Source organism: Heterocephalus glaber, unplaced genomic scaffold, assembly GCF_053883595.1.
Source record: "Heterocephalus glaber isolate CG9 unplaced genomic scaffold, H.glaber_assembly_v1.0 deba00001481, whole genome shotgun sequence".
NCBI lineage: Eukaryota > Metazoa > Chordata > Mammalia > Rodentia > Bathyergidae > Heterocephalus > Heterocephalus glaber.
The window spans coordinates 18,504,816-18,529,771 of NW_028258317.1; the positions used below are offsets into that span (position 1 = coordinate 18,504,816).

Genomic DNA, 24,956 nt, shown 5'->3' on the forward strand with positions numbered 1-24,956 from the left:
TCAGTTTCAGTCAATGTCTCAGAGTTTGCTTGGGTGGAAAAGGAATGTACCTTGGTGGTGGGGGGTTATTATGAATATAATTATATTATATTCAAGTCATGAGAACTGTAATCAGGTTTTAGGGCTTTGAGGCTTTTATTTTGTGTGATCCTAGATCCCAAGTAGGACTTCTCGCTGGACATGGTGTCACAGGCCTATAATCTCAGCATTTGGAAGTCAGAGGCAGGAGGTTTACTGTGAGTTGAAGGCCAGCCCTGGGATACATAGTGAGTTCAAGGTCCTGTCTTAAAAAAAACAAGAAACAAAAACCAAAAACAAGTAGGACTTTACAGGTATATGCCACCATGCCTGGCTTCCTTTAAAATTTGTTTCTTTTCTTTCTTGTTTCTTCTCTCTCACTTCCCTGCCCCCCCCTTCTTTCTTTATGATGGTACTGGAGTTTAAACCAAGCTCTTGCACATGTTAGGCCAGTGCTGTACAACTGAGCCAAATTCTCAGCTCTCAAAATTAATCCTTAAAGTAGTATGTAAGTATCAGCACCTTCTCCATGTAAAAAAACTAAAACATTAGATTACATTTCCTTTTGGCCAGCACCTCTATCACAAAACTTCTTCTTCCTTCTTCAGACAACCTCTTTTATCAGGTTTATATGTTCTTTCAGAAGTCTTTTCTTCTACTTTTTCCTTCAAGGCTGTTAGGGATGGCTTTTTGTTGTTAACTGTTTTTTTAAATTTGAAGGTGCGGGAGTCCTGGAGGATTGAACTGCTGAACTACATGCTCACCTTTTTTTAATGTTGAGAAAGGGTCCTGCTGCTGAATCACTACATTGTCCAGGCTGGGCTCTTAATTTGCAGCCTTCCTGCCTTAGTCTCCCAGAGTGCTGGAGTTACAAGCATGAGTCACCACAACTAGCCTAGTTTGGTTTTTTTGGTACCGGGGATCAAACTTGGGTCCTTGCCCTTGCGCTTGCGCAGCAGGCGGCGAAACCACTGAGCTAAATCTCCGGCCTAGCCTAGTTTTTATCTTCGACTCTCTCCACACAGTTTTCATTTATTTATTTAGTTTTATTTGGTTATTTATTTGGTTTTTATTTGATCTGAACTCGATATGGAGTTCAGGCTGACCTCAAACTTGTGGTGATCCTCTTGCTTCAGTCTCCCAAGTTAGAATTACAGCACCACCATACCCTGCTCTTATACATTTGGTACCGGGCATCGAACTTGGGACCCTTGTGCTTGCAAGGCAGGCAGCGGAACCACTGAGCTAAATCACAGGCACTCTTACACATTTGTATAAAGCAGGAACACAGAGAGTAGGAAGACTGAATTGACCAGACACAATCCTATCTCACTATCACAAGGGGAGAGATGATACATCTATACATTAATAGTCAAGATAATAAGACTGTTAAAGGCACTGCTGAACATTCTTTGATTAATAATTGATGACTAAAAAAGGCTTTCAAGGACTAGGGATTTAGCTCAGTGGCGCCAGCGCCTGCCTTGCAAGCACAAGGTCCTGGGTTTGATCCCCAGTTCAAAAAAAAAAGGGTTTTTGAACTGTTCAGGACAGTTTAAGGTTTCAGTGGTTTTGGTCAAGTGATTTAATTTAGAACAAATCTTGCACCAAACTCAATATAAGCTAGTAAATACTCGTTCTACCTCTGAGCAGCCCTAGCCCCTATGTTATTATCTTTTAGGTCTATATGGACCAGTGAGAAAATACTTTTTAAGCTCTAAGACTGTTACAATTACAACAGATGCTCCTCCAACGGAGTTACATCCTCAGCATCAGGTCAGATCTTACTGAGAGAGGTCTTTCTGAAATTGACTATTCAAGTTGCCGGGGGCCGGGTCGTAGCTCAGTGGCACCGCTCCTGCCTGGCAAGCGCAAGGTCCTGAGTTTGATCCCAGTACTGGAAAAAAAAACAAAATTGAGGAGGCCTAGAACAGATCCTTTTTTTTCAGCTCTCAGATGAAATCAATTTGCCGAGATAGAAAACCTGATTTGGGTGCCTTAGACCAGAAAATAACTCTCGAAGCCTCTATCTTTATCCTCAAAACTGAACCAATCCTATCCTCAAAGGGTTAGATATATGCAATAAAAATGACTGTATTATTGGCTGACATGGAGTAGGCATTCAATAAATGTTCGTCTCTTTACGCAGGAGGGCGTTGGGAATGCAGAACTCTACCCACATTTAACTAGACTGAAGCCGTGAGGCCCCCAGTCTTGCGGGACCTACTGGGAATCTCTGGCTAACCAGAGAGCCCTTGGCATTTTCCTGCACAGAGGGCAGGGCAGAGTGAGCCAGGCTACGCGACAGCAGAGCCTATGAACCAGAAGGACTACACCTCCCAGCAGGAACCACGCTGGGCCACTTAGCAGGTGCCACCCACTGGTACTCAGAGCCAGAAGTTGGCCCTGGCTGCTTCCCGTGTCAGCCTTCCCTCAGTTCTTGAGTCCCTGGCGGTGCATCTGGGAACCCACCGGCCAATAGCTGCAGTAGTGGGTGCCCTCGGTGTGGCGCATGCTGGGAGCTGTAGTCCCCGTCTGCAACTTCTGGGGGCCGGGCTTGCCATGATTGGCTGGACTACATCACCTGACGAAAAGAAGTCGGCCGCAAGGGAGCAACTCACGGCTCTTCGTGAGGTCATCACAGCGCGACAAAAAGCCGGAGTTGTGGCCTCCATCCTCTACAGAGGATAATAACTCTGAGCACCAGATATGCCGTAAACTCTCCCTTACTTGTGCCATTTGTCTCCACCACCTTTGTGCTATCGGGTTCGCCTAGTTGAAGGCAGGGTGGTGACTGGAGCAGGCAGCACACGGGGAAGCCGTGCGCGAGCGACGCGTCGTGGCACCTCCTTGGGTCGTGACGTAGGGGTCACGTGACGGGCAGGGCTGCCTGTGCTGCCGCCGCCGCTTTGTAAGAGGCACATTGGCAGGTAACGAGTGGCGGCGGCGGCGGTTCCGGATTCCAGCGAGGGGAGCAGCGGTAATTGCCACCTTCTCCCCGGTTTTTTCTCTCGCGAGGTCCTGAGCACCGCAGTGTGAGCGCTCTAGACCCAGGTTAGGTCTTCTGAGTCTTCTCTCCCTTTTAGGGTTCTCCAGCGTCCGCCCGTGAGGACCCGGCCGAGCTTCCCTTGCTGGCTTCATGCTTCCTTAGTATAGCCAGGCCCAGGCACCCTCCTCCTCTCGCTCAGGTAGCCTTGTGATCCTTCCAGCCTTTGCCGGTTCTAGTCGGCTGGGCCCCACCCAGCCTCTGGGGGCGCTTTCCCCTCCCCCCTTCGAATATCTGTCCTGGAGGGTGTGGCTTTCTCTCCCACCTCGGTCGCTGCCGGTCCACTGGAGTTCCCCCGCCACGCTGTCGCTCTCATCCTGACCACCTTTCCGCTTGCCGCTCCCGACGCTAGTCCTAGGACTGGCCCTCCTGGACCTCAACTTCTGCGCTCTGTAGCCTTTCTCGGTTTAATCTCTAGGCGTGTTCAGTTCTTTTTCTTCGGAGGGATTTTGTCTCAATTGGATCTCAGTTTTTTTCTCATTCTTGGTTCTTGTGTTTTGGTTGTGTCACATTTTATTCTTTAATGTAGGTTTAGAGCGTCTTGTGCACCTGTAAAGCGCTGTCTGTTACATATTCAAAATGTTACTCTTTCATTGCTGCATTTTGCCCCGATTCACAGTCGCACTCGGCTTTCACACTTTTCTCCCTGAGTTTTCAATCTAGTTGCCCAGACGTCTAAACTGTCACCACTCTACTTTCTTATCCTTGTTTTCCCCTGGGGTTGAGCCTATCATCATTCCTGTTAGATATAATCTTATCGTTTATTACCACCTCTATCGGGTGTTGTTTCTACTTTGTGTTCACGGTATGTAGTGTCCCATAATAAGTAAATTTACTGTCGTATAGCACCTGTATATACTAAAAATTCAGAGAGCCGGGCATGGTGGCGCACACCTGTAATTCCAGCACTCCGGAGGCTGAGGCAGGAGGATCGCCGCGAATTCGAGGCCAGCCTGGGCTACATAGCGAGTTCAAGGCCAGTCTGAATAATCATAGTGAGACTCTTTTCTGTCTCAGAAGAAAAATATTCAGAGAGAGGGAGAGAAAATACGTGGGAGGCTACTGGGAATTGAACCCAGTGCCTTTGCATTGAGCGCCCCCCCCCCCCTTTTTGGTACCAGGGATCGAACTCGGGACCTTGTGCTTTTGAGGCAGGTGGGAGAACCACTAAGCTAAATCCCCAGCCCCTTCCCCCAATTTTTTAACTTGAGACAAGGATTTGTTAAGTTACCTAGGTTGTGCTTAAACTTTTGATCCTCCTGCTGAAGCCTCCCAGTACAAGCCTGAGCCACCATGCCTGGCTCAATTCAGAGCTTTCTAAGGTCTCCATATGATATCCAAAGATCATCTTTTTTTTTTTTTGCAGGCCGTATAATTAACATTTTTAGTGACACTAATGTTAAGTTCTGATAACTCACTACCATTGGACTAGCCAACTCTTTTAGTGAACTCAGTTCTTGTTTTTTTGTTTTTTTGGTGCTGGGGATTGAACTTGGGTCCTTATGCTTTCGAAGCAGGCAGCAGAACCACTGAGCTAAATCCCCAGCCTGAACTCAGTTCTTATTTCTCTTATAGTATAAGGCTTTTTTTCACCAGTGATTTACCACTAGTTATTGTGTTCCTCACTATTTCTTGTGAATTTTATGTCCTTTTATTGTGTTCCTCACTATTTCTTGTGAATTTTATGTCCTTTTTAATATTGGTGGAAGTTGGGAGGAAGGTGACTGACATACCTAAACTGTTGTGTAGCTTAGGCATTGAGTGGGCACTTTGGTGTAGTCCTTTTTTGTCTCAGAAAAGGGAATAAATTCTCTATGGAGATGATCCAGCATCTTTTATTGTTTTTTTTGTTTTTTTTGTTGTTTTTTTTGTTTTTTTGGTACCAGGGATGGAACTTGGGTCCTTGTACTTGGAAGGCAGGCAGTGGAACCACTGAGCTAAATCCCCGGCCCTCAACATCTTTTAAATGCTGAGGGGCCTCTTGGCTAGGGCTATCTTCCATTTTCTGCGAAGGCTTGTGTTATCACTAGGCAAAGGTGATTAGTTTCCCATGTCAGTCTTCCACTTGCTGCCGATGTGCTCTGCCTGATTTTCCTATTTAGGGCTAGTTTTCTCATGTGTGGAGAGAGAGATTTTCCTCTACCATTGTCCTGCTTGTTTCCCACACCTCTGATTTTCCTATTTGCTTCCTCACTGCCTCTAACCCTCAGTAATTAAGAAGCATTTTGGAAATGTTTCGGTTTTTCAAGTCAAGGTCTTTCTGTGTAGTCCAGACTGCCCTTGGGCTCCCTATGCCTCACTTGCTGGCTTTGAACTTTCCATCCTCCTGCCTCAGTCTCCTGAATGCTGGGATTATAGACATATGCTACCATGCCCAGCTCTAAAAGAGATTTTTGGTTTTTGTTTTTGTTTTTGGTACTGGGGATCGAACTCAGGACCTCACACTTGTCAGGCAGGTGCTGTGCCACTGAGTTAAATCACCAGCCCGTGAGAGATTTTTGTTTTCATTGAAATGTGGCTGCAGTTGGTGGCATGGAAGAGAATGAGGCCACCGAAAAAGATTGTGGTAATTGCTTCTCCTCCCTGTTTTTTGTTGCTCTGGTTTCCTCTGGGCTCTCTTTAAATATGGGCTGGACTAGCAGTTACATGGAGCTTCCTTTAGACCTATACTGGAGCACCACCACCACCTCTGCTTCCGCTTCCTGGTAACTGGTGAAGCCTGTACAGTGCTCACCAGGGATGTCTCTTTTGTTTAAGTCAGTGACTTTCACTGTTTGGGGAGAAGTTGAAGAACATGGACAGGAATGGGTTTATTCCAATATGTATTTGTTTTGATGGAAGGAAGCTGGTTACTAACTACCCCTTTAAATATGAAATACATGTAGATAGTATAATCTTAGTTTGAATGTTTGAAATTGTTAGCTTTTTGGTTCCCAGTCCTTTTGTTAAATGATGAGTTGTTAAGATCTCTTGGAGGTGGGTCTGGTGGTGCACAATGATGATCCTAGCACTTGGGATTATAGTGCTGGCTGGCCTGGGCTACATAGTAAGTTTAAGGCCAGCTTGAACTGAGAAGTAAGATCCTGTCTCAAAACAACAACAAAAACCCTCAAGAAATACCCCCCCCACTCCCCAAAATCTCTTTGGTAGGTTGGAGGCTGAGAGAGGAACATCACATTTGAGCCCAGCCTGGTCAATTTAGTGACTTTGTGGAGAGCAGGGAGTTGGAAATACAGCTCAGTGTGAAGGCTTAGGTTCAGGGTTGGGTGATCCCCAGTATTACAAAATAAACAGTCTGCATGAATTCACAGTAAATAGCCAAGATCCTTTGCTCTTAACAAATTCATCATAGTTTATGTTTCCTTTTGAGGTAACTCATGTCAGTAAATATCAGTTTACTCTTAGTTGTTTTTTTTTTTTTGGTACCGGGGATCGAACTCGGGACCTTGCGCTTGCAAGGCAGGCGCTGGAACCACTGAGCTAAATCCCCGGCCCCCTTAGTTGTTAATTTGAGTAAATGGAGTGTTCTTAAAAGCTGTTATGGCCTCTGTGGTGAGGTATTCCTGGTAGATCTTAGCAGCTGTTTTTGTTTATAAAACTGAGAGTGGAGATGAACCTAAGGAAGGCAAAGAGGAGATCTGTAGGGAATATCACCATGTAAGTCTGTGGTAGATTTTGACCCAATTAACAAGTTTCTTTTTTGTTGTTGAGACAGGGTTTCAGTTCTTAGTCTAGGATGGCCTTGACTTTGTAGCCCAGGCTGGCCTCAAAATCACAATTCAACCTCAGCCTCCTAAGTGCTGGATTTACAGGTTTGTGCCACTATGCCTGGCTTAATTTCATTTTATCTTTTTGAAGTTAAAGGACCAAATTTATTAGTTTTTTTTTTTTTCCAGTACTGGGGATTGAATTCAGGGCCTTTGCACTGACTGAACTACATTCCCAGTCCTTTTTTTTTTGGTACTGGGAATTGAACTTGGGACCTTGCGAGGCAGGCAGCAGAACCACTGAGCTAAATCTCCGGCCCCCTATCAGGTTATTTTTATTTATTTATTTATTTATTTTTGGTATTGTGGATCAAACTCGGGTCCTTGTTCTTACGCAGCAGAATCAGGTTATTTTTGACAATTACAGTATAACTGCTGCCGGGTATGGTGGTGCACTGCACATAATCCTAGTTATCCTAGTGCTCTGAGGCTGAGGCAGGAGGATTGCAAGTTCTAGCCCAGTCTGAGCAATTTAGTGAGTGTCAGTCTGCCCCTTTTCCCCCTCAGAAAAAAAAAGGTGGGGGGCTGGATGTATCTCATTGTGAAGGCCCTGGGTTTAGTCCTCACTACAGCAAAAAAAAAAAAAAGCCTGCTTATTCTGGTATATCATCTTTTTGGGGGGTTAATTTTCTTGTTTTGTTTTTAATTTTTGAATTTGCTGTTCTCCTGCCTCAGCCTCCTAGAGTGCTGGGATCACAGGTGTGTACTTCCGTGCCTGCTAAGCAACTCATTTTTGTACTTAATGAGCTCAATGAGTTGGAACCCAGTTAAGTATGTGGTATTAGGGCTGGGGATTTGGCTCAGTGGTTCAGCCGCCTGCCTCGAAAGCCAAGGACCCGAGTTTGATCTCCGGTACCAAAAAAAACAATTTAAGTATGTGGCATTGAGGCATAAAGTAAGGCTTGCGTGTAGGAGTAGGTGTTACATTTAAGACTAGACAGTATTCTCTCTTTCTCTTTTTGACAGTGGCAAAGTTTATTCAGGAAAGCATGAAGGAGGGGCATGGGAAACTGGCTCTGCAGTTTATTTGGCTTGGGCTGAATAAGAAAAAGAGTAAGAGCAAAAATAAAAGTACACACTGAGTCTGGGAAACGCAGTGTGGGCTATTGTGGAAACTTATGTTAGCCTCTTTTCTAAAGTTGTTAGGAATGTAGTTTTTTTCTTCATTTGGAATTCTAGAAGTTAATAGAACATATTTTTGATTGGGTCTAAGCCTTATAAAAGCTTCATTTTCTTCTGGTACTGGGGATTGAACCTAGGGCCTTTGCACTGAGCTGTACCCCTAGCCCTTTTTTTTTTTTTTGGTATAGGGGATCGAACTTGGGACCTTGCACTTTCGAGGCAGGCGGTGGAACCACTGAGCTAAATCCCTGGCCCTCTGTAGCCCTTTTAAATTTATTTACTTATTTTGAGACAGTCTTCCCAAATTATGCTGCACTTGAAACTTGTGATCCAGACTGGGTATGTGCTACCACATCTGACTTCCAGCCCTATTTTTATTTAATTTTTGAGTTTTTTGGGGAGGGTTGTTTTTATATTTATGTATTTATTTTTGAGACAAGGTCTCACTATGTAGTTCAGGCTGGCCTTGAACTCACTGTGTAGACTAGGTTGGCCTCAAACTCGGTGATCCTCCTGCCTCAGCCTCTGGAGTGCTGGAACTATAGGCATGCACTACCACCATGGCTGGCTCTTTTGTTACTTTTTTCTTTTTTTGTACTGGGGATCGAACTCAGACCTTGTGCTTGCAAGACGTAAGATGCCACTGGGCTTTTGTTACTGTTATGAGACTGTATTTTGCTGTATAGTTCAGAGTGGCCGTCCTCCTGAGTGCTGGGATTATAGGCATATGTCACTGGACCTGGCAAGTTTTTACTTTATTTTTAAGTACTTTTATTTATCCTTTTTGGCTTTTTGAGACAGAGTCTTGCCATGTAGTTCAGACTGGCCTTGAAGTTACTAAGTACCCTGGGCTGAATTCCAACTCACACTGATCCTCCTGCCTCAGACTCCTGAGTGCTGGGATTACGGACATGTGCTACCAAGTCTGGCTATTTATCTATTTGAAAAAATGGATAGATAATAGTTTGTGATGCCCTGAGTTTTGTGCCCCCCAAAGGGCAAAAATTGAAATACAGTGTGTATGTGTGTGTGTGTATATATATATTTATGGTATACAAAATGTTTTTTATTTTTTTAGTCAGATTTATAGTCAACTTTTTCTTTTGTGGTACAGGAATCGAACAGAATTTATAGTAAATCAGTTTTTTAGTCATTTCTCTCCAATTAAGATGATTTTTAAATTTATTTTTTATTTATTTTTTGGTACTGGGGATGGAACTCAGGACCTTTTGGTTGTGAGGCAGGCATGGTGCCACTGAGCTAAATCCCCGGTAGAGGATGATGTTTATTTTGTTTCTGTTTTTTTTGGTACTGGGGAATGAAGGGGGACCTTGTGCTTATATTGATTAGAAATTTTCTCCTATGGATCTGGGGATTTAGCTCAGTGGTTCCGCTGCCTGCCTTGCAAGTGCAAGGTCCCGAGTTCGACCTCCCATCACCCCCTCAATTTTTTTTTTCACCTATATTAGCTGGGTATAATGTTGCTCACCGGTATGCTGGGAAGCTCAGGTAGAAGGATCACAAGTTTCAGCCCAGCCTGGGCAATTTAGTGACTTAGTGAGATCCTGTTTTAAAATTAAAAATGATTTTTTTGTTTTGTTTTGTTTTTTGAAATATGGTGGTTTTTTAGTTTAGGCTGATGTTAAACTCACTATGTAGCCCAGTTTGGCCTTGAACTCATGGTGATCCTCTTGCCTCAGCCTCCTTAGTGCTGGGATTACAGGTGTGCGTACCACACCTGGCCAAAATAAAAAATAATTTTAAATAAAGCTGGCAGATGTAGTTCAGTATGAAGTTCAATCCTCAGTCACAAACACACATATGCCATTCTCTGCTATAATATGGGGCTTAGGAATGTAGCTCAATTGTACAAGTGTTTGTATAGTTTGCACAAGGCTCAGTGTTATATTCTTAGTACCAGAAAAAAAAAAATCCTGTTACAGTATTAAACATTTCTTCAAATTACTGGAGGCCAGAAGATCTCTTAAAAATTTGTAGCTTTGGTACTTCAGGTTATTTAGCTCCATTTTCATTATGGTTGGAAATGTTAAGGTAATGGTAGAAAAATATTTATGTCTACTACAGAACAATCCAGGTATTAAAAGAATAAATAGTTAAAATAGCCTATCACTCTTATTCCCACAGAACAGTGTTCATTTAAAACTTTACCTAGGGCCGGGGATTTAGCTCGGTTTCACCGCCTGCTGCGCAAGTGCAAGAACCCAAGTTCGTACCAAAAAAAAAAAACTTTACCCAAAGATCCTAGCATTATGTAAGGGGATGTAGGTAGCAGAGTGGAATGTGGCTAGCACAATGGGATGTACCTAAGCTAATTAATTAATTAATTAATTGATACTGGGAACCTTGTGCTTTTGAGGCAGGCAGTGGAACCACTGAGCTAAATCCCCGGCCCATCCTAGCAAATTTATTTATTTTTATTTTTATTTATTTTTTGGTACCAGGGATCAAACTCGGGTCCTTGTGCTTGATTTCAAGGCAGGTGGCAGAACCACTGAGCTAAATCCCTGGCCCAATCCTAGCAAATTTAGATGCAGTAGTCTCTCAGCCTGGCCAGCTGTGGGACAAAGAAATAAGAAAGGATTTATTTGGGTGATAGTTGTATAGCTTTGTAAATACAGTATACTAAAAATCATTTGATTGTACACTTAGTGAATTTATGGTGTTTAAGGCATATTTAGCAAAATTATTCAGATTTTTTTGGAATAGATTTAATAGTTTGGAATAAACAGGAAAAAAAAGACAGTACGTTAGCTCTGTAATTGCTAACGTTTATGGTTTCTAAGCATTTGAGGTACATTGTCTTGTTTCTTGCTCTCCACAGGCTGGGGAAAATGTGAACTATTTGCCAAGGTCATCTAATGTTGAAATTGGTGGTTTCCAGGCCCATCTGACTTATAAGCTTGCTCTGTTAGTCATATTTCTGTACTACTTTACCTATGTGAAATAGTGCTATCTGGGAATATAGCCAGGTGCTAGCTGATAAATCAGTAATGTAAGCAATAGAAAGGAAAATCAACACCGTTGTGTAGTATACTAGGCTAGGGTTTTTTGTATTAGATGAGGAATGGGGGATGACATACAGGTGGGGCCCTTAAACTTCTGTGCCAAATTCCACTAGATTTGTTTCACTTTTGTTTGTGTTATATATTGAGATTTAATCAGATTTGGTTGAACTTGAGTTCTATGGCTTCAAAACAAACAAATTTTCCTTTAGTTTTTTTTTTAATTCTGATTTTTCTAGCTGTACTGATGAGCTTGGTAAGCTCATCTCTTAAGCCCTCTGCCAGGCACACAGCAGTGAGAAGTGGCAGTTGATAGCTCACAGTGAGAAGAGATAGAGAAAGATATAAAATTACACTTAAGAACTCAAGCTGCTGTGTAGTAGGGCTGTTCAGTAGTATATTGTTAAGTGACCTTAAAATGCCCTGGTCATTACTGACATTGTGTGGAACATAATTGTTGTTCACCTTGAGGAACAGAAAATGAGAGAATTGAGGGTATATTTAATATATTGTTGAGAAAATTTAGCTGGATAAAATTAAGATAAAAAGACAGTACAATGTGGGAGAATGGCAAGGCCAGTTTAACCAAAGTGTAGGGAACAGAAAAAAACAAAAATTTTTTTTTTTTTGGTACTGGGGATTGAACTCGGAACCTTGTGCTTGCAAGGCAGGCGCTGGAACCACTGAGATAAATCCCTGGTCCAAGAAAAAAAAATACAAATTTATATTTTAGCTGGGTATGATGGCCCACGCTTGTAATCCCTGTACTCATGGAGTAGGAGTTTAGACAGGAGCATCACAAGTTTGAGCTCAGCCTGGTAATTTAGCAACTTACTGAGACCCTGTCTCAAAAATAACCAAAAAAAGGGCTGGGGATTTAGTGCAGTGGTGCCATGCCTGCCTCACAAGTGTAAGGCCCTGAGTTTGATCCCGGGTACCAAACAAAACAAAAGAAAAGGCTGGGGATGTAGCTCAGTACAGAGACCCTGGGTTTAACCCACAGTACCACACATACACAAACAAATAATTTAACATATTTTATAACATCTGTCTGGTCTTCAGTAAGAATTAAAGAATTTTTTCCCCCAGTACTGGGGATCAAACCCATGGGTGCTTTTACCACTGTGCTATTTCTAGCCCTTTTTATTTATTTATTTATTTTGAGACAAAGTCTTGCTAAATTGCCAAGGCTGGCCTCAAACCTGGAATCCTCTTACTTCAGCTTTTGAAGTAGTTGGAATTGTAGGTATTCACCACGCTTGGCTTAAAACAAACTAATGTGAGATAATGAATTGGAACTTTGAAATTAAGAGTTGAACTACATAACATTTTGAGTGGCGTACCCTGAAGGTTTTTTTTTTCCTCATGCAAGGGATTGAACCCAGAGCCTTGCTCATACTAAAGCCTGCACTCTACTACAGAGCTGCATCTGTAATCACCCTGAAGATCTTTTTAGCATTCAGATTGGCGATTTTCCTGTGTTGAATGTTGTTATAATTTTCTGTGCTTGAAAATAAGAGTTAAATATTTTGGTTAGATTACGTTGATTTTTGTGACTGGTGTGATTGACATGACTTGTGTTTTTTGTTGTTGTTTGGTTTGTTTGCTTTTTCTAATACTAGGGATTGAACCCAGGATCTTCACACTGAGCTGTATCCCTAGGGGGACTCCCCCCTTCTCTGTTTCTGTCTCCCTTTCCTTCTTTGGGTTTTTTGAGGTAGGCTCTTGCCCTGCAGTTCAGGTTGTACTTGAACTCACTGTGTAGCCTGGCTGACCTGGTCTCATGGAGATCCTCCTGCCTCAGCCTCCTGAGTGTGCAGGTATTACAGGTGTGGACTACCACGCCTGTCTCTCTCTTTTTTTTCTCTTCAAGATAGGGTCTCACTATGTAGTGCAGGCTAGTCTGTAACTTGCTGTGTAGCTCAGGTTGCTCTCAAACTGGTGACCCTCCTGTCTTAATTTCTGGAGTGCTGGGACTATAGGCATGTACTGCTGCATCCTGACCACTTTTTAAGACTCATGAAATTGGCTCTCTGTTTTGTTTTGTTTTTTTCCTTGAGACAGGGTCTTGCTATATAGTTCAGGCTGACCTTGAGCTCACTATGCAGCCCAGGCTGGCCTTGAATTCATGGCAGTTCTGCCTCAGCCTCCCAAGTGCTGGGATTACAGGTGTGTGGCACCATGCCCAGCTTCTCTGTTCTTTCTTTCCTTTTTTCTTTGGGGTACCTGATGACAATGCAAATGCAAATTTGTCTCAGTGGATGATCACTCAAGTTAGCATGGAAGTATTTTGTAATCTGTTGGAAATCAAGGAAATATTTGAGGATTTGCTTTGTATAGGGGTGGGGTAGAGAAACTTCTCATCTAAAAAAGAATTCTCCTAAAAAAGAATACAGTGAATCAGTGATGAAAAACTAAGTATTTTTAAAAATACATGGCAAGAAAACAGCTTGAAGGATTGCATTGTCCTTGGATTGAGTTTTTTGGGAGTAAGTAGCCATGTTATGCTGCCCAGAAGTCATGCTGATATATAATGCTGTCACTTTGAAGAGGCAGCCAAGGATGAGACAGAAAACAAGATGATGTGATGAATATACAATAGAAAAACACATTCTTAGGTATGTCTTATGATAGATTCACACTAATTTCCTTTATCACTCATCACTAGGTTACAGTAGCTGATATATAATGAGAAAAGTTAAATTGGGCTGGGTGTGGTGGTACACGCCTATAATCCCATTACTCTGGAGACTGAGGCAGCCAGGAGGTTCACAAGCAATTTAGTGAATTAGACTTGCTAAAAAATAAAAAAAGGCTGGGGCTGTAACTCAGTGTGAAGGAGCTGGGTTCAATCCTGAGTACTATTTAAAAAAAAATCATATTAAGTAGTACTACATTTACCAAGGGGGAGAAATATGTACTGATTGCTATTTTTAAATTTTGGTTTTTTGAGACAGGGTCTTGCTATGTAGTTCAGGCTGACCTTGAACTCACTGCCATAACCCAGGCTGGCCTAGAACTCACAGTGATCCTCCTGGCTCAGCCTCCTGAGTGCTGGGACTACAGATGTGTGCCACCATGACCAGCTCATGGGATATAACTTTGAACAAGTATTTTTCCCTTACTGGATGTCAGTGTTTTCTCTGTTTTGTTTTGTTTTTTGGTACCGGAGATCGAACTCGGGACCTTGCTCTTGAAAGGCAGTCACAGGAACCACTGAGCTAAATCCCCGGCCCTGTCAGTGTTTTCTTTTTATACAATGAGAGGTTCAGATTAGACATTAGATGTTTCCTGGTTTCTTAACATTCACAACTTTTTTACTGATACAGGGAAGTTTTAAGAAGACTAGGGAGTGATCCCTGTCCTCAAGGAGATATAAACATCATGTGTGGTGGTGCATGCCTGTAATCCTAGCACTTGGGAACCTGAGGCAGGAAGATCTCAAATTCAAGACCAGCCTGGGTACCTTAGCAAGACCTTTCAAAAAATAGCTGGGGATTTAGCTCAGTGGTTCTGCTGCCTGCCTCAAAAGCACAAGGACCTGAGTTCGATCCCTGGTACCAAAAAAAAAAAAAAGTTGTAAGCCAGGCCTGGTGGTGCATATCTGTAATCCCCACACTCAGGAGGTTGAGGCAGGAGAATTGCCACAAGTGCTGGGATTGCAGGTGTGTGTCGCCACACCCAGCTCTATTGCATTTTAGAAGGCATTTATATAAAAAAGAACCTCAAAATTTGGCCCTTATTTTTTTTTATTAGTATATATTTGTGATACATAATAGTTACATTCATTTTGTGGAATTGGTACATATACGTGTTGTATCTTAATCATTAGTTTGTTTTGGTATCGGGGATCGAACTCGGGTCCTTGTGCTTGTGCAGCAGGCAGCAAAATCACTGAGCTGAATCCCTGGCCCTCTTAATCATTTTTAGTTCCCCTAAGAGTTTTCTTTTTTTTTTTTTTTTTTTTTAAGAGTTTGCTTTGTAGCTGGGGGTGGTGTTTTGTATCTATGATCACACACACTGGGAAGCTGAGACAGGATTGGAAGTTCCAGCCCACCTTGGGCAGTTTAACGACTTAGACCCTGTCTCAAAATAAGAAAATAAAATATAAAGGGCTGGAGATGTGAGTTTGGAAAGGCCCTGGGTTTCAACCCCAGTATCACACCCCGCAAAAAAACTTTGATTTTGAATCTCCATAATCCATATTCCTCAGATGAACAGGATAGTTGAAGTGCTGAAATTCTAATGATACCTTGTTTTTACATTATAGCTGTTTTGTTTGATTTGAAACAGGGTCTTGCTATGTAGTCCAGGCTTGCCTTCAACACACAATGGAGCCTGGAGCCCAGGCTGACCTCAAACTCTTGGCAGTCCTCCTAAGGGCTGGAATTACAGGTGTGTGGCACCACACCTGGCCATCTTCCCCTCCCCCCCCATACTGGGGAATGAACTCAGGGTCTTTGCAGTGAGCTACATTACATTTCAGCCCTTTTTTCTGTGTGTGTGTGTTTTGAGACAAAGTCTCATAGCTGACGCTGACCTTGAACTTGGGTGCATTCCTACTGTCTGAGCCTCTCAGAGTGCTTCTGCCACCATGCCTGGCTACTTAATAGCTTATGAATATTTGGTGATAAAATATGATGTAGCCACCCCTCTCTCCCAACACCCCCCATCAAACTCAGGACCTTTGTGCTTGCCAGGCAGGCATGGCACCACTGAGCTACATCCCCTAGCCATGTCTGATTGATCACAATGATGCAAAACAAAACACTGGGAGGATATTCAGTATACTGTTATTTTAAAATTTTATTATATTATTATTATTATTTTGTGGTATTGGAGGTTGAACCCAGGACCTTCACACTGAGCTCAGTCCTTTTATTTTTTTTATTTTTTTGATAACGGAGATCAAACTCAGGACCTTGAGCTTGCGAGGCAGGCGGTGGAACCACTGAGCTAAATCCCTGGCCCAGTCCTTTTATTTTTTGAGACAGGGTCTCACAAAGTCATTAAGTTGCCCATGCTGGGCCAGACTTTTTGGTTTTTTGTTTGTTTGTTTGTTTGTATGTTTGTTTGTTTTTGGTACTGGGGATCCAACTCAGGACCTTGTGCTTGGGAGGCAGGCGGTGGCACCACTGAGCTAAATCTCCGGCCCTGGGCCAAACTTTTGATCCTCCTGCCTCAGTATCCCAGAGTACTGGAATTACAGGTGTGCCCCATCATGCCTGGCACTACACTATTTTTTTTTAATGTGGTACTGCAGATTGAACCTGGTACCTTATATGAGTGATTAACATGTGTTCCACTACTGAGTTACCCCCAGTTCTCAGTTTTTTTGTGTGTAAGCTAAAAGGAAATTTATACACTAAAATCTCAAAAGACCTTGTGCATGCAGATTAACCTTGTTAGAGATTCTTCTACATGTCTTATTTTCCCATAGGAATTTCTCCAAACATTTAAAACCCATAGTTTTTACTGCATATACAGTCTAGACCATTGCAATTTATGATTGTATGTCATTTTACACTGTGTAAAATCCTTAAAAACTAGTGGATGACAGAACAAAAAAAAAATCAGTAATAGTTTCATTGTAAGACATTCATATCATTTGAATCTTCTCTAAATCAAATTGATGATCTGGGTATGACTCACCTATAACCCCACCACTCAGGAGGCTGAGGCAGGAGGATTGCTGTGAGTTTGAAGCTAGCCTGGGGTACATAGTCCAAGGCCAGCCTGCACTGCATAGTGAGACCCTATCTCAAAAGACAAAAATAAATTGATGTAAAAACAGACACAATGTCTTTAAACCACTCCAATTAAGTTCTGGCAATCTATACCCTATAGCAAAAGACTAATTGATGAAATACCTTGCCAAAAGTCAAATAGCAGTGTGCCAGATTGAAAAGATTAAAAAGGAGTCCCAAATGTTAACAGATGCCAGATCTGAAACAAATCATCACACGCAAAATTTTTTCAAAAATCAAAGAGGGACTCTAGCTTATTTATGACAGCAAAATTAAACATAGGATATGAAAAATTAAAAGACCAATGCAGTCTGAAGAGTGCAGATTTTACAGACAGTGGAGATTTGAGTTTTTAATTTTCTTTTTTATTTCAAAAGTTTAATAAGGACACCATCAGTGTATCTCACAAAGACATGAATGTGTACACTCCAGGAACACAAAAAGAATAAATCTTCAAAAAATTCACTCCTGGCTGGGGATTTAGCTCAGTGGTTTGGCCACCTGCCTTGCAAGGTCCTGAGTTCGATCCCTGTTACCAAAAAGAAAAATTTCACCCCCAATTATTTATGTTTTTTCGAATATAAATTTAGAGCTTCAGTATGTAAATAAATATACATTACTATGTATATCTTTCTAGTGTGGCTTACCAACAAATCAGCTGAACTTGAATTTCTTTTTAATTAAGCAGATAGGCTTTTGATGGTAGGGAAGGGATGGAGGAGAGAAAAAACATTGGAACTGTCCAGTTCATGGCAGTTACCAGCCTTTTTGTCTTTAGGAGCTCGTGGAAGGTGTTGAATGTGGCTGAGAACAGCAACACGTTGTCATGCATGAACGTCAAGTCAAGGAGGCTGGCAATCACCTTGATAGCCACTTCACTCCTCTCTTTATGGTGGATGTGCTCATCTTCTCTACTGTGGACATGAGTCTTATAAATCCATCAGTCACTTTGAGGCTTTTGAGGCTTGAGGTTTCCAGCTTAGAGGTTCTTAACTCATACAACTCTATTTTTTAAAAATTTTATTGAAGGGGCCGGGGATTTAGCTCAGTGGTTTTGCCACCTGCTGCGCAAGCGCAAGGACCGGAGTTCGATCCCTGGTACCAAAGAAATAAAATAAAATTTTATTAAAAATTTTTTTTTTCCATTATCAGGGATCCAACTCAGGACTTTGCACTTGCCAAGCAGGCGAGGTGCCACTGAGCTATGTCCCAGGTTTCTAACTCATACAACTCTAGATCCACACTCTAAAGGGTTAGTAAGGACCTTTGACTCGCTACTGCAGTCTAACTGGATGGGTGGCCAAGACTCCTGGAATTGATCAGATGTACATGTGTTCATCTCCGGTGTCATTGTGGTTGTCTGACCAATGCGAGCAATTTTTTCTGCCATAGATAGTGGTTCTAACATACCCAGTCCTGCTGTATACACGAGCACTGTAACAGGCTGCCTCTTACTGCCTGTGAAGAGAATTTTTCAAATGTCTATTCCCAAAGAACACAAAAGCTTGTTGCCATGGGAGCCACCCCACTGGTATCTCAGGCCCTGTGTGTCATAGATATCCTGTAGCTTGGTCCACACATCCTGCACTTCCCAACTTTCAGCTAAGGTCTCTTTTTTTTTTTTTAGTTTTTGAGACAGTTTCACTACGTAGCCCAGGCTGGCCTTGAATTGTGACAATCCTGCCTCAGCCTCCTGAATACTGGGATTATAGGCATGGGCCACCACACCAGAATTGGCCTTTTGTTTTTATTGGCAAAGTGCTTGTCTCCAGTAAGTGCTTCAGGGAAGTAACTTCTTCAGCATCAGAGACAAATATAAATATGGAAGGAAAACATCCTTCAAAAATTCACTCCAGGCGATTTAGTAAAGCTGTCTGGACTGAGGTTCCTATAAATGACCACTAGCAACTGTTCCTTTGGAAGTTGCTAAAGGGACACTGCATCTTGGGGATTCCTGGAGTCTCAATATTTTCATCTGAGCTATGTGACTGCTAGATTTCCTTTCTATGATGAGCCTCAATAGATCTCCAAAAGCAGCCCAAGAACAACCATCTTTTTGTTCATCTTCAAAAGCATTCCAGTCTACAACTTGGCTAGAACCAGCTGAACTGAAGTCCGCAAAAATCATCAGAGTCTTGAAAAGCATTGCAATCATCTTGAATATTTGGCTCAGAATCAAAATCTCCAATTCACTGTCTTGCCTATTTTTCAGTTTTGAAACAGGTTCAGTGCCTGTTCCACTTGACTTTCTTGCCATTTGACATTCTTCTGACAAACTTATCAGAAGTCTCTTTTAGGCCTGACTCAATAAATAAATATCATTTCCTCTTGGCAAGAAGTAGCATTTGTATCCCCAAATTCTCCAGTGTTATTGCCTGATTCACTGAAATGTGGAAAGTGCTCTAAAGACACTTCAAAAGTGACATTAGGGCCTGGGATTTAGCTTAGTGGTTCCACCGCCTGCCTCACAAGTGCAAGGACCCGAGTTGGATCCCTGGTACCCCCAAAAAAGTGACATCACTCACTGAATTTTGAATACCAGTACTGAGGGGTGGAGTGGTGTCACTGGCTGTGCCAAAGTCACCAAAATTATTTTCATTGGTATCATTGCAAGTTATAAAGTCATTACTATCACCATTTTTTACACTTACAGAATCATCCATAACATTTTCTTCTGTCAGATCAGTGCATAGGCCTTTGGAGTTAGTAAACTTACTTTCTTTGGAAGAACCAACTTCATCAGCATCAGAAGTTTTAATAGTATACATGCATAGGTCAGCACATTTAGCAGAAAACAAGTTCTTCCTCAGTTTGACATTGTTCTTCTTAATGGCTTCTGAATTATCAGTTGAGTCTACCAAACTCCACAACTTTGATTGCAGTGTTGGAAGGCCTTGTTTTTCAACACTGAAAGCTCTGTTACACATCATGCTTACTTCTGAAACACCGGATCCTCTCTATCAGTATCTCCTTTATCATCAAAGATTCTACTCACAGAGACTGCTTTTATAGAATTTACTTCATTGACTCTGTTAATTTTGTTGTTTTCCTGAATACTTAGCGTATCTCTCTCAAAAACTGCACATCCTGTGGGGTGTGTTGGTACACGCCTATAATCCTAGCACTTGGGAGGCTGAGGCAGGAGGATTGCCATGAGTTCAGGAATAGCCTGGGCCTACATAGTGAGCTCAAGGCCCGCCTGCACTACAAAGCAAGGACTTTCTCAAAAAACAAAAAAAACTTGCACATCCTATTCTAGTTATATCCTTTCCTTTTTGGAAAATAAGGGAAAATCTGCAAATTCTTCAGCAGGATTAGGCACATCCCACTAGCCTCCCCTTTATCGCCTCAGCAACCTCCTTTACCTCCTCCATGGAGACCCTCACCCACTCCACACACTCCCTAGTTTTTTATTTTAATTTTTAATTTTTTTTGGTAGTGAGGATCAAACTCAGGACCTTGCTCTTGTGAGGCAGGTGGCGGCACTACTGAGCTAAATCTCCGGCCCCCCAGTTCTCTATTAACAGTTGGTTACTTTGGGGTAGTGCAACCATAGGTGATGGCTTTTTTCCTCCCCATTTTATGTATTTTTTGGAATCTTGTATAATGGTCATGTAACTATTATATGGGTTAAATATTCATGAAATTATGCTTTTTGCATAATTTCTCTTGATTTTTTTTGTAGTATGGCGATTTGAACCCCGAGCTTTCTGAGTTATAGTCCCCAGTCCCTCTGCTTCTTTTCTTTTTACTTTGAGACAAGATCTTGAGTATCTCCAGGTTGTCCAAGCAAGTCTCAGAGTTGCTATTCTCTTGGCTTAGTCTCCCAGAGTTCTGGGTTCATAGGCATGAATTACTGTGATGCCTACTTTTTTTTGGTGATATTATGGATAGAACCCAGGGCTGCATATGTGCTGGATATTACTACTGAACTATATCTCTGGCCCCCAAATTTTCATGTCAGGTACTTGGAGGGCAGTGATTTTTTTTTTTTTTGGGTTCCAGGGATCGAACTTGGGTCATTGTGCTTGTGAGGCAGGCGGCAGAACCACTGAGCTAAATCCCCGGCCCAAGGGCAGTGATTCTTGAATGTTGGTGTGTATCAGGTCTGTGATAAACAGGATTTGTGCACATTAGAAACCTGGAGTTTTGTTTTTTCATTTTCTTTTTAAATTGAGATAATTCTTAAAACAAAAATACATCACTTAAATTAAGCAACTTAGCAGTTTTTAGTATGTTGACAAGGTTAGAAACCTCATCTCTAATTCTAGAACATTTTCATCACTCCATAAAGGAGCTCTAAACACATTAGCAGTGACTATGCATTGAGTCCTTCTGGCACCTGGGAACCACTGATACACTGTCCTTTCTGTCTCTGTGGATTTGTCTGTTCTGAACATTACATATAAACGGATTTATACATTATACATAATGCAGTCTTTTGTGGCTGGTTTGTTTTAGCATAATATTTTCAATACTAGCATAATATTTCATCCATGTGGTAGCATGTACCAGAACTATTACTTTTAGTATTTATTTATTGATTGGTATTGGGGATTGAACTCAGGACCTTGTGCTCACGAGGCAGGCGTGGTGGCACTGAGCTAAATCCCCAGCCCTACTTTTAGTATTTAAATTAATACTCCATTGTACAGTTGTATACATTTTGTTTATTCATCAGTTGATTAGAGTGTAGGTGGTTTTTATGGTTTGGCTATGACTTATTCGTGTGAACTTTTCTGGGTGAGCATATGCTTTTCAGTTCTCTTGGGTATTTACCTAGGAGTAGAATTGCTTGGTTATATGGTGACTCTGTTTAAATTTTTAGGAACTGTTTGAAGAACTATATAGTGTTGGGGATGTAGCTCAGTGGCACTGTGCCTGGCAAGTGCAAGGTCCTGAGTTCAATCCAAGGTATCAAAAAAAACCAAACAAGGGCCGGGGATTTAGCTCAGTGGTTCTGCCGCCTGCCTTGTAAGCGGAAGGACCCGAGTTCAATCCCCGGTACCAAAAAAAAAAGAAAAAACAAAACCAAAAAACCAAACAAAAAACAATATAGACATTTGGTTCTGTTCTGAGCAAAATTATATTTTAATATGACCTGGGACTCACTTTTTTTTTGGAAGTTCCTTAGGTGGTTGTATTCTGATAAGTACCGTATACTAACCAGTTGTGCCACTGGAGCTCCAATGGTTGTATTCTGCAACCAAGGATGTGATCCACTCTTCCAGACTTGTTCTTTTTTTTGGTACTGGGGATCAATCTTGGGACCTTGTGCTTGGAGGCAGGTGGCGCAGGTGGCAGCACCACTGAGCTAAATCCACCCCCCTTTTTTGGTACTGAGGATTGAACCCAGGGCCCTCTCACTGAGCTACATCTCCAGCCCTTTCTTATTTTTTATCTTGAGAGACAGCATCTTGCTGAGTTACGAAGTTGGCCATGCTGGGCTTGAACTTGTGGTACACCTGCCTCAGCCTCCAGAGTGCTGGGATTACAGGTATGGGCCACCACAGTTGGCTCCTATTAACATTTTGACATGTGCAGAATGTCACATTTATCTAATATTAATTCTGATGAACCTGAGTTAGAGTCTTTTATGGAGTAGCAGTTTTTCTGAGTTTCTCCTAACTTGTTTCAGTACAGTATTCTGTTGGTTTTTCAGGCCCACTGTGCAACCTTAGAATTAGAACATGGCAGTGAATAATAGCATAATTATCTAGCAGTTCTTTATTGCTAGGGTCTGTGAGGAACCTGGGAGGTTTTAGAGATGGAGATTGAAATAAAAAATAGACTGGTAGCTGGGCGTGGTGGCACACACCTGTAATCCTAGCACTTGGGAGGGTGAGGCAGGAGGATCCCTGTAAGTTTGAGGGTAGCCTGGGCCACTTAGTGAGTTCAAGGCCAGTTTGAACTACGTAGTAAGACCTTGTCTCAAAAAATACAAACAAGGATTTACCTCAGTGGTGCCCCATGCCTGCCTCACAAGTGCAAGGTCTGGAATTTGATCCCCTCACCAAAACAGAAGAAAACAAAAAAACCCCCCAAACAAAACAAAAATCAGAAACAACAACAGCAAACAAATACCCCTCCCCCCAAAAAACAACCAAACCACATTTGTAGATGTGCCACTGTATATGTGAATGGGTACAGATTTGGGGAAAGCCCAGATGATGACACATAGGGAGGTGAACAGAATCTGATGTAAATAGGGCAGGGGAAAAGAACCCCTAGATTGTATATTTGTGTGTTTTGCAAAAATTATTACCAAATTTATCAAGAAGTCATTATGTTTGGACAAGTGGATGAGTTACAGAATTCTATTTTGATCTGATTTTAGTTTCTTATTTTTTAACAGACCTTTATTAATCCTTGTCTGGGGAGTAGTAATCCTTCAATGAAGATAACCATATGGAATTATTTGCCTGTTTTGGGGGTTTTGGGGATTGAGTCCACGGCTAGTCTACCACTGAACTACATCCTTAGCCATTTTTATTTTGAGGTATGGTCTTGCTAACTTGCCTAGCCAGGACTTGAACTTGGATTCTTCCTGCCTTAGTCTCCCCAAATTCTGGGATTACAGGGCATTGTATACATAGCAGTAAAATATACTTTCTGAGTGTGCTGATATATACCAGGATGTAGCTCAGTGCAAAGGCCGTGTGTTCAAACTCTAGTTCCACAAAACAAAACAAAAAAAGGAAACCCCTCCCCCCAGTACTTTTACACCTTAGCAGGTTTTCTGAAATGGTGAATATAGTATAATTTATAATTTTTTTTTGGTAGAGGGAGAGTGAGGGTTGTTAGAAGTTCGGGAGAAGAGTGTTCATGAATGATGAGGGACTTTTCAAGGAATTGGAGGGCAAAGAATTCTAGGTTAAAGAGAAGGTTTAAGGGCTGGAGAGGTAGCTCAGTAGCAGAATACTTGCCTTACATGTTTGTTTGTTTATTTGTTTTGATACAGAGTCTCACTGTGCAGTGCAGGCTGGCCTTGAACTTACTGTGTAACCCAGGTTGGCCTTGAACTCAGGTGATCTTGTTGCCTCAGCCTCCTGAGTGCTGAAATTACAGGTGTGCACCACCACACCCAATGCCTTACATGTTTGAAGCCCTAGGTTCAGTATTCAGTGTCCTGTCGGGGTCTCCCTCCCACCTTCCCAAGCCCCAGACAATTTAGAGCTGAGAAAGCCAATAGAGATGGGATGTGAGTTGAGTGTGGTGGTGCACACCTATAATTCGAGCACTGGGGAGGCAGGGGGAGGAGGATCGCTGGGAGTTTGAGGCTAGCCTGGACTACATAGTAAGACCCTGTCTCAAAAAACACAAACAAAGGGAATGGGACGTGTGAAAGCAACCATAGGCAATTAAATATTCCCCAATCAGAGAAATGTGACTGTACTAAAGAAAATTTGATGTCCTGTGATGTTCAAGAGTTTGCTGACACTCATCTTTGCATGGACAGCTTACGTTAGCAGGACAGCTGATAACATTGTGGTCCCCATGTCTGCCAAGTGTGGGTGTAGGGGAGTGTATCCTTGTCCACCAGCTGCTAGAGACCTGAGTATGGCCTCTGCAGCTGTGGAGAATAAAAGTGTCAGCTTGGTCAGCTACTGGCATGTAGGGCACTAGCAGTTGAGCTGCATGGAATTAGGTCATGTAGTTGAGTTCTTTGGGACTAAGTTGCTTTATTCTTTCTTGGATTGAACATATAGACTTCTTGCTGGCTGTACTGGACTTCCCAACTCAGTTGAGCTTCTTAATGTAATAAATAAATTTCCTTTGCAGAAAAAGGTTGAGAGTAATGGGTCTTAGAAAAAACAGGAACACAGATTAGGAACTAAATAAAAATAATAAACAAAATCTGGCTGTGGTACACATGCCTGTAATCCCAGCTGCTTGTGAGGCTGAGGCAGGAGGACTGCAAATTTGAGGCCAGCCTGGGCAATTTAGCGAGACCCTCTCTTAAAATAAAAAAGACTGGGGTTGTAGCTCAATGGTAAGAGTACCCCTAGGTTTGATCCTCAGTACTACAAAACAAAACCAAAACAAAACAAATGATACAGACTCCTAAAGGTATGGGTACTCCTATAGGTATGTTGGAGTGAGGGAGCTTGGTGAGATTCTGACCCACATGAAATCTTTCTCATTAGGTGTGAGCTAATGCAAGTGATGCCAACAGTAGTTTTGGACCTTTGTAGGAGAAGAAGCCAAATTGGGCACTATTCAGTCTACCATT

General features: G+C 42.1%; 2 protein-coding genes and 1 pseudogene across 25 annotated transcripts in view; 1 reads left to right on the top strand and 2 right to left on the bottom strand.

The window, feature by feature from the left end:
- LOC147825850 (uncharacterized) overlaps positions 1–2,880 on the bottom strand; it is a 30,819-nt gene extending 27,939 nt beyond the window's left edge. For 5 of the 13 annotated variants that reach the window (XR_015440028.1, XR_015440024.1, XR_015440023.1 and 2 more), the window contains exon 1: positions 2,640–2,776. Coding sequence is in view for 5 of the 13 variants with exons in the window: in XM_087183773.1 (XP_087039899.1) it covers positions 2,640–2,693 (54 nt within the window). In the remaining 8 variants the exon portion in view is untranslated. Of the gene's footprint in view, positions 1–2,490 lie in introns of all 13 variants that reach the window. The other 8 variants (XR_015440029.1, XR_015440030.1, XM_087183775.1 and 5 more) reach the window with 3 other exon arrangements.
- The window catches only part of Ubap2 (ubiquitin associated protein 2), a 121,932-nt gene continuing 99,837 nt past the window's right edge, over positions 2,862–24,956 (top strand). For 7 of the 12 annotated variants that reach the window (XM_087183762.1, XM_021252965.2, XM_087183768.1 and 4 more), the window contains exon 1: positions 2,898–3,072. The gene's annotated coding sequence lies outside the window, so the exon portion shown is untranslated. Of the gene's footprint in view, positions 3,073–3,184; positions 3,207–24,956 lie in introns of those variants that run through there. The other 5 variants (XM_087183763.1, XM_021252966.2, XM_087183766.1 and 2 more) reach the window with 3 other exon arrangements.
- Positions 18,430–20,277, bottom strand: LOC101711845 (aftiphilin pseudogene; annotated as a pseudogene).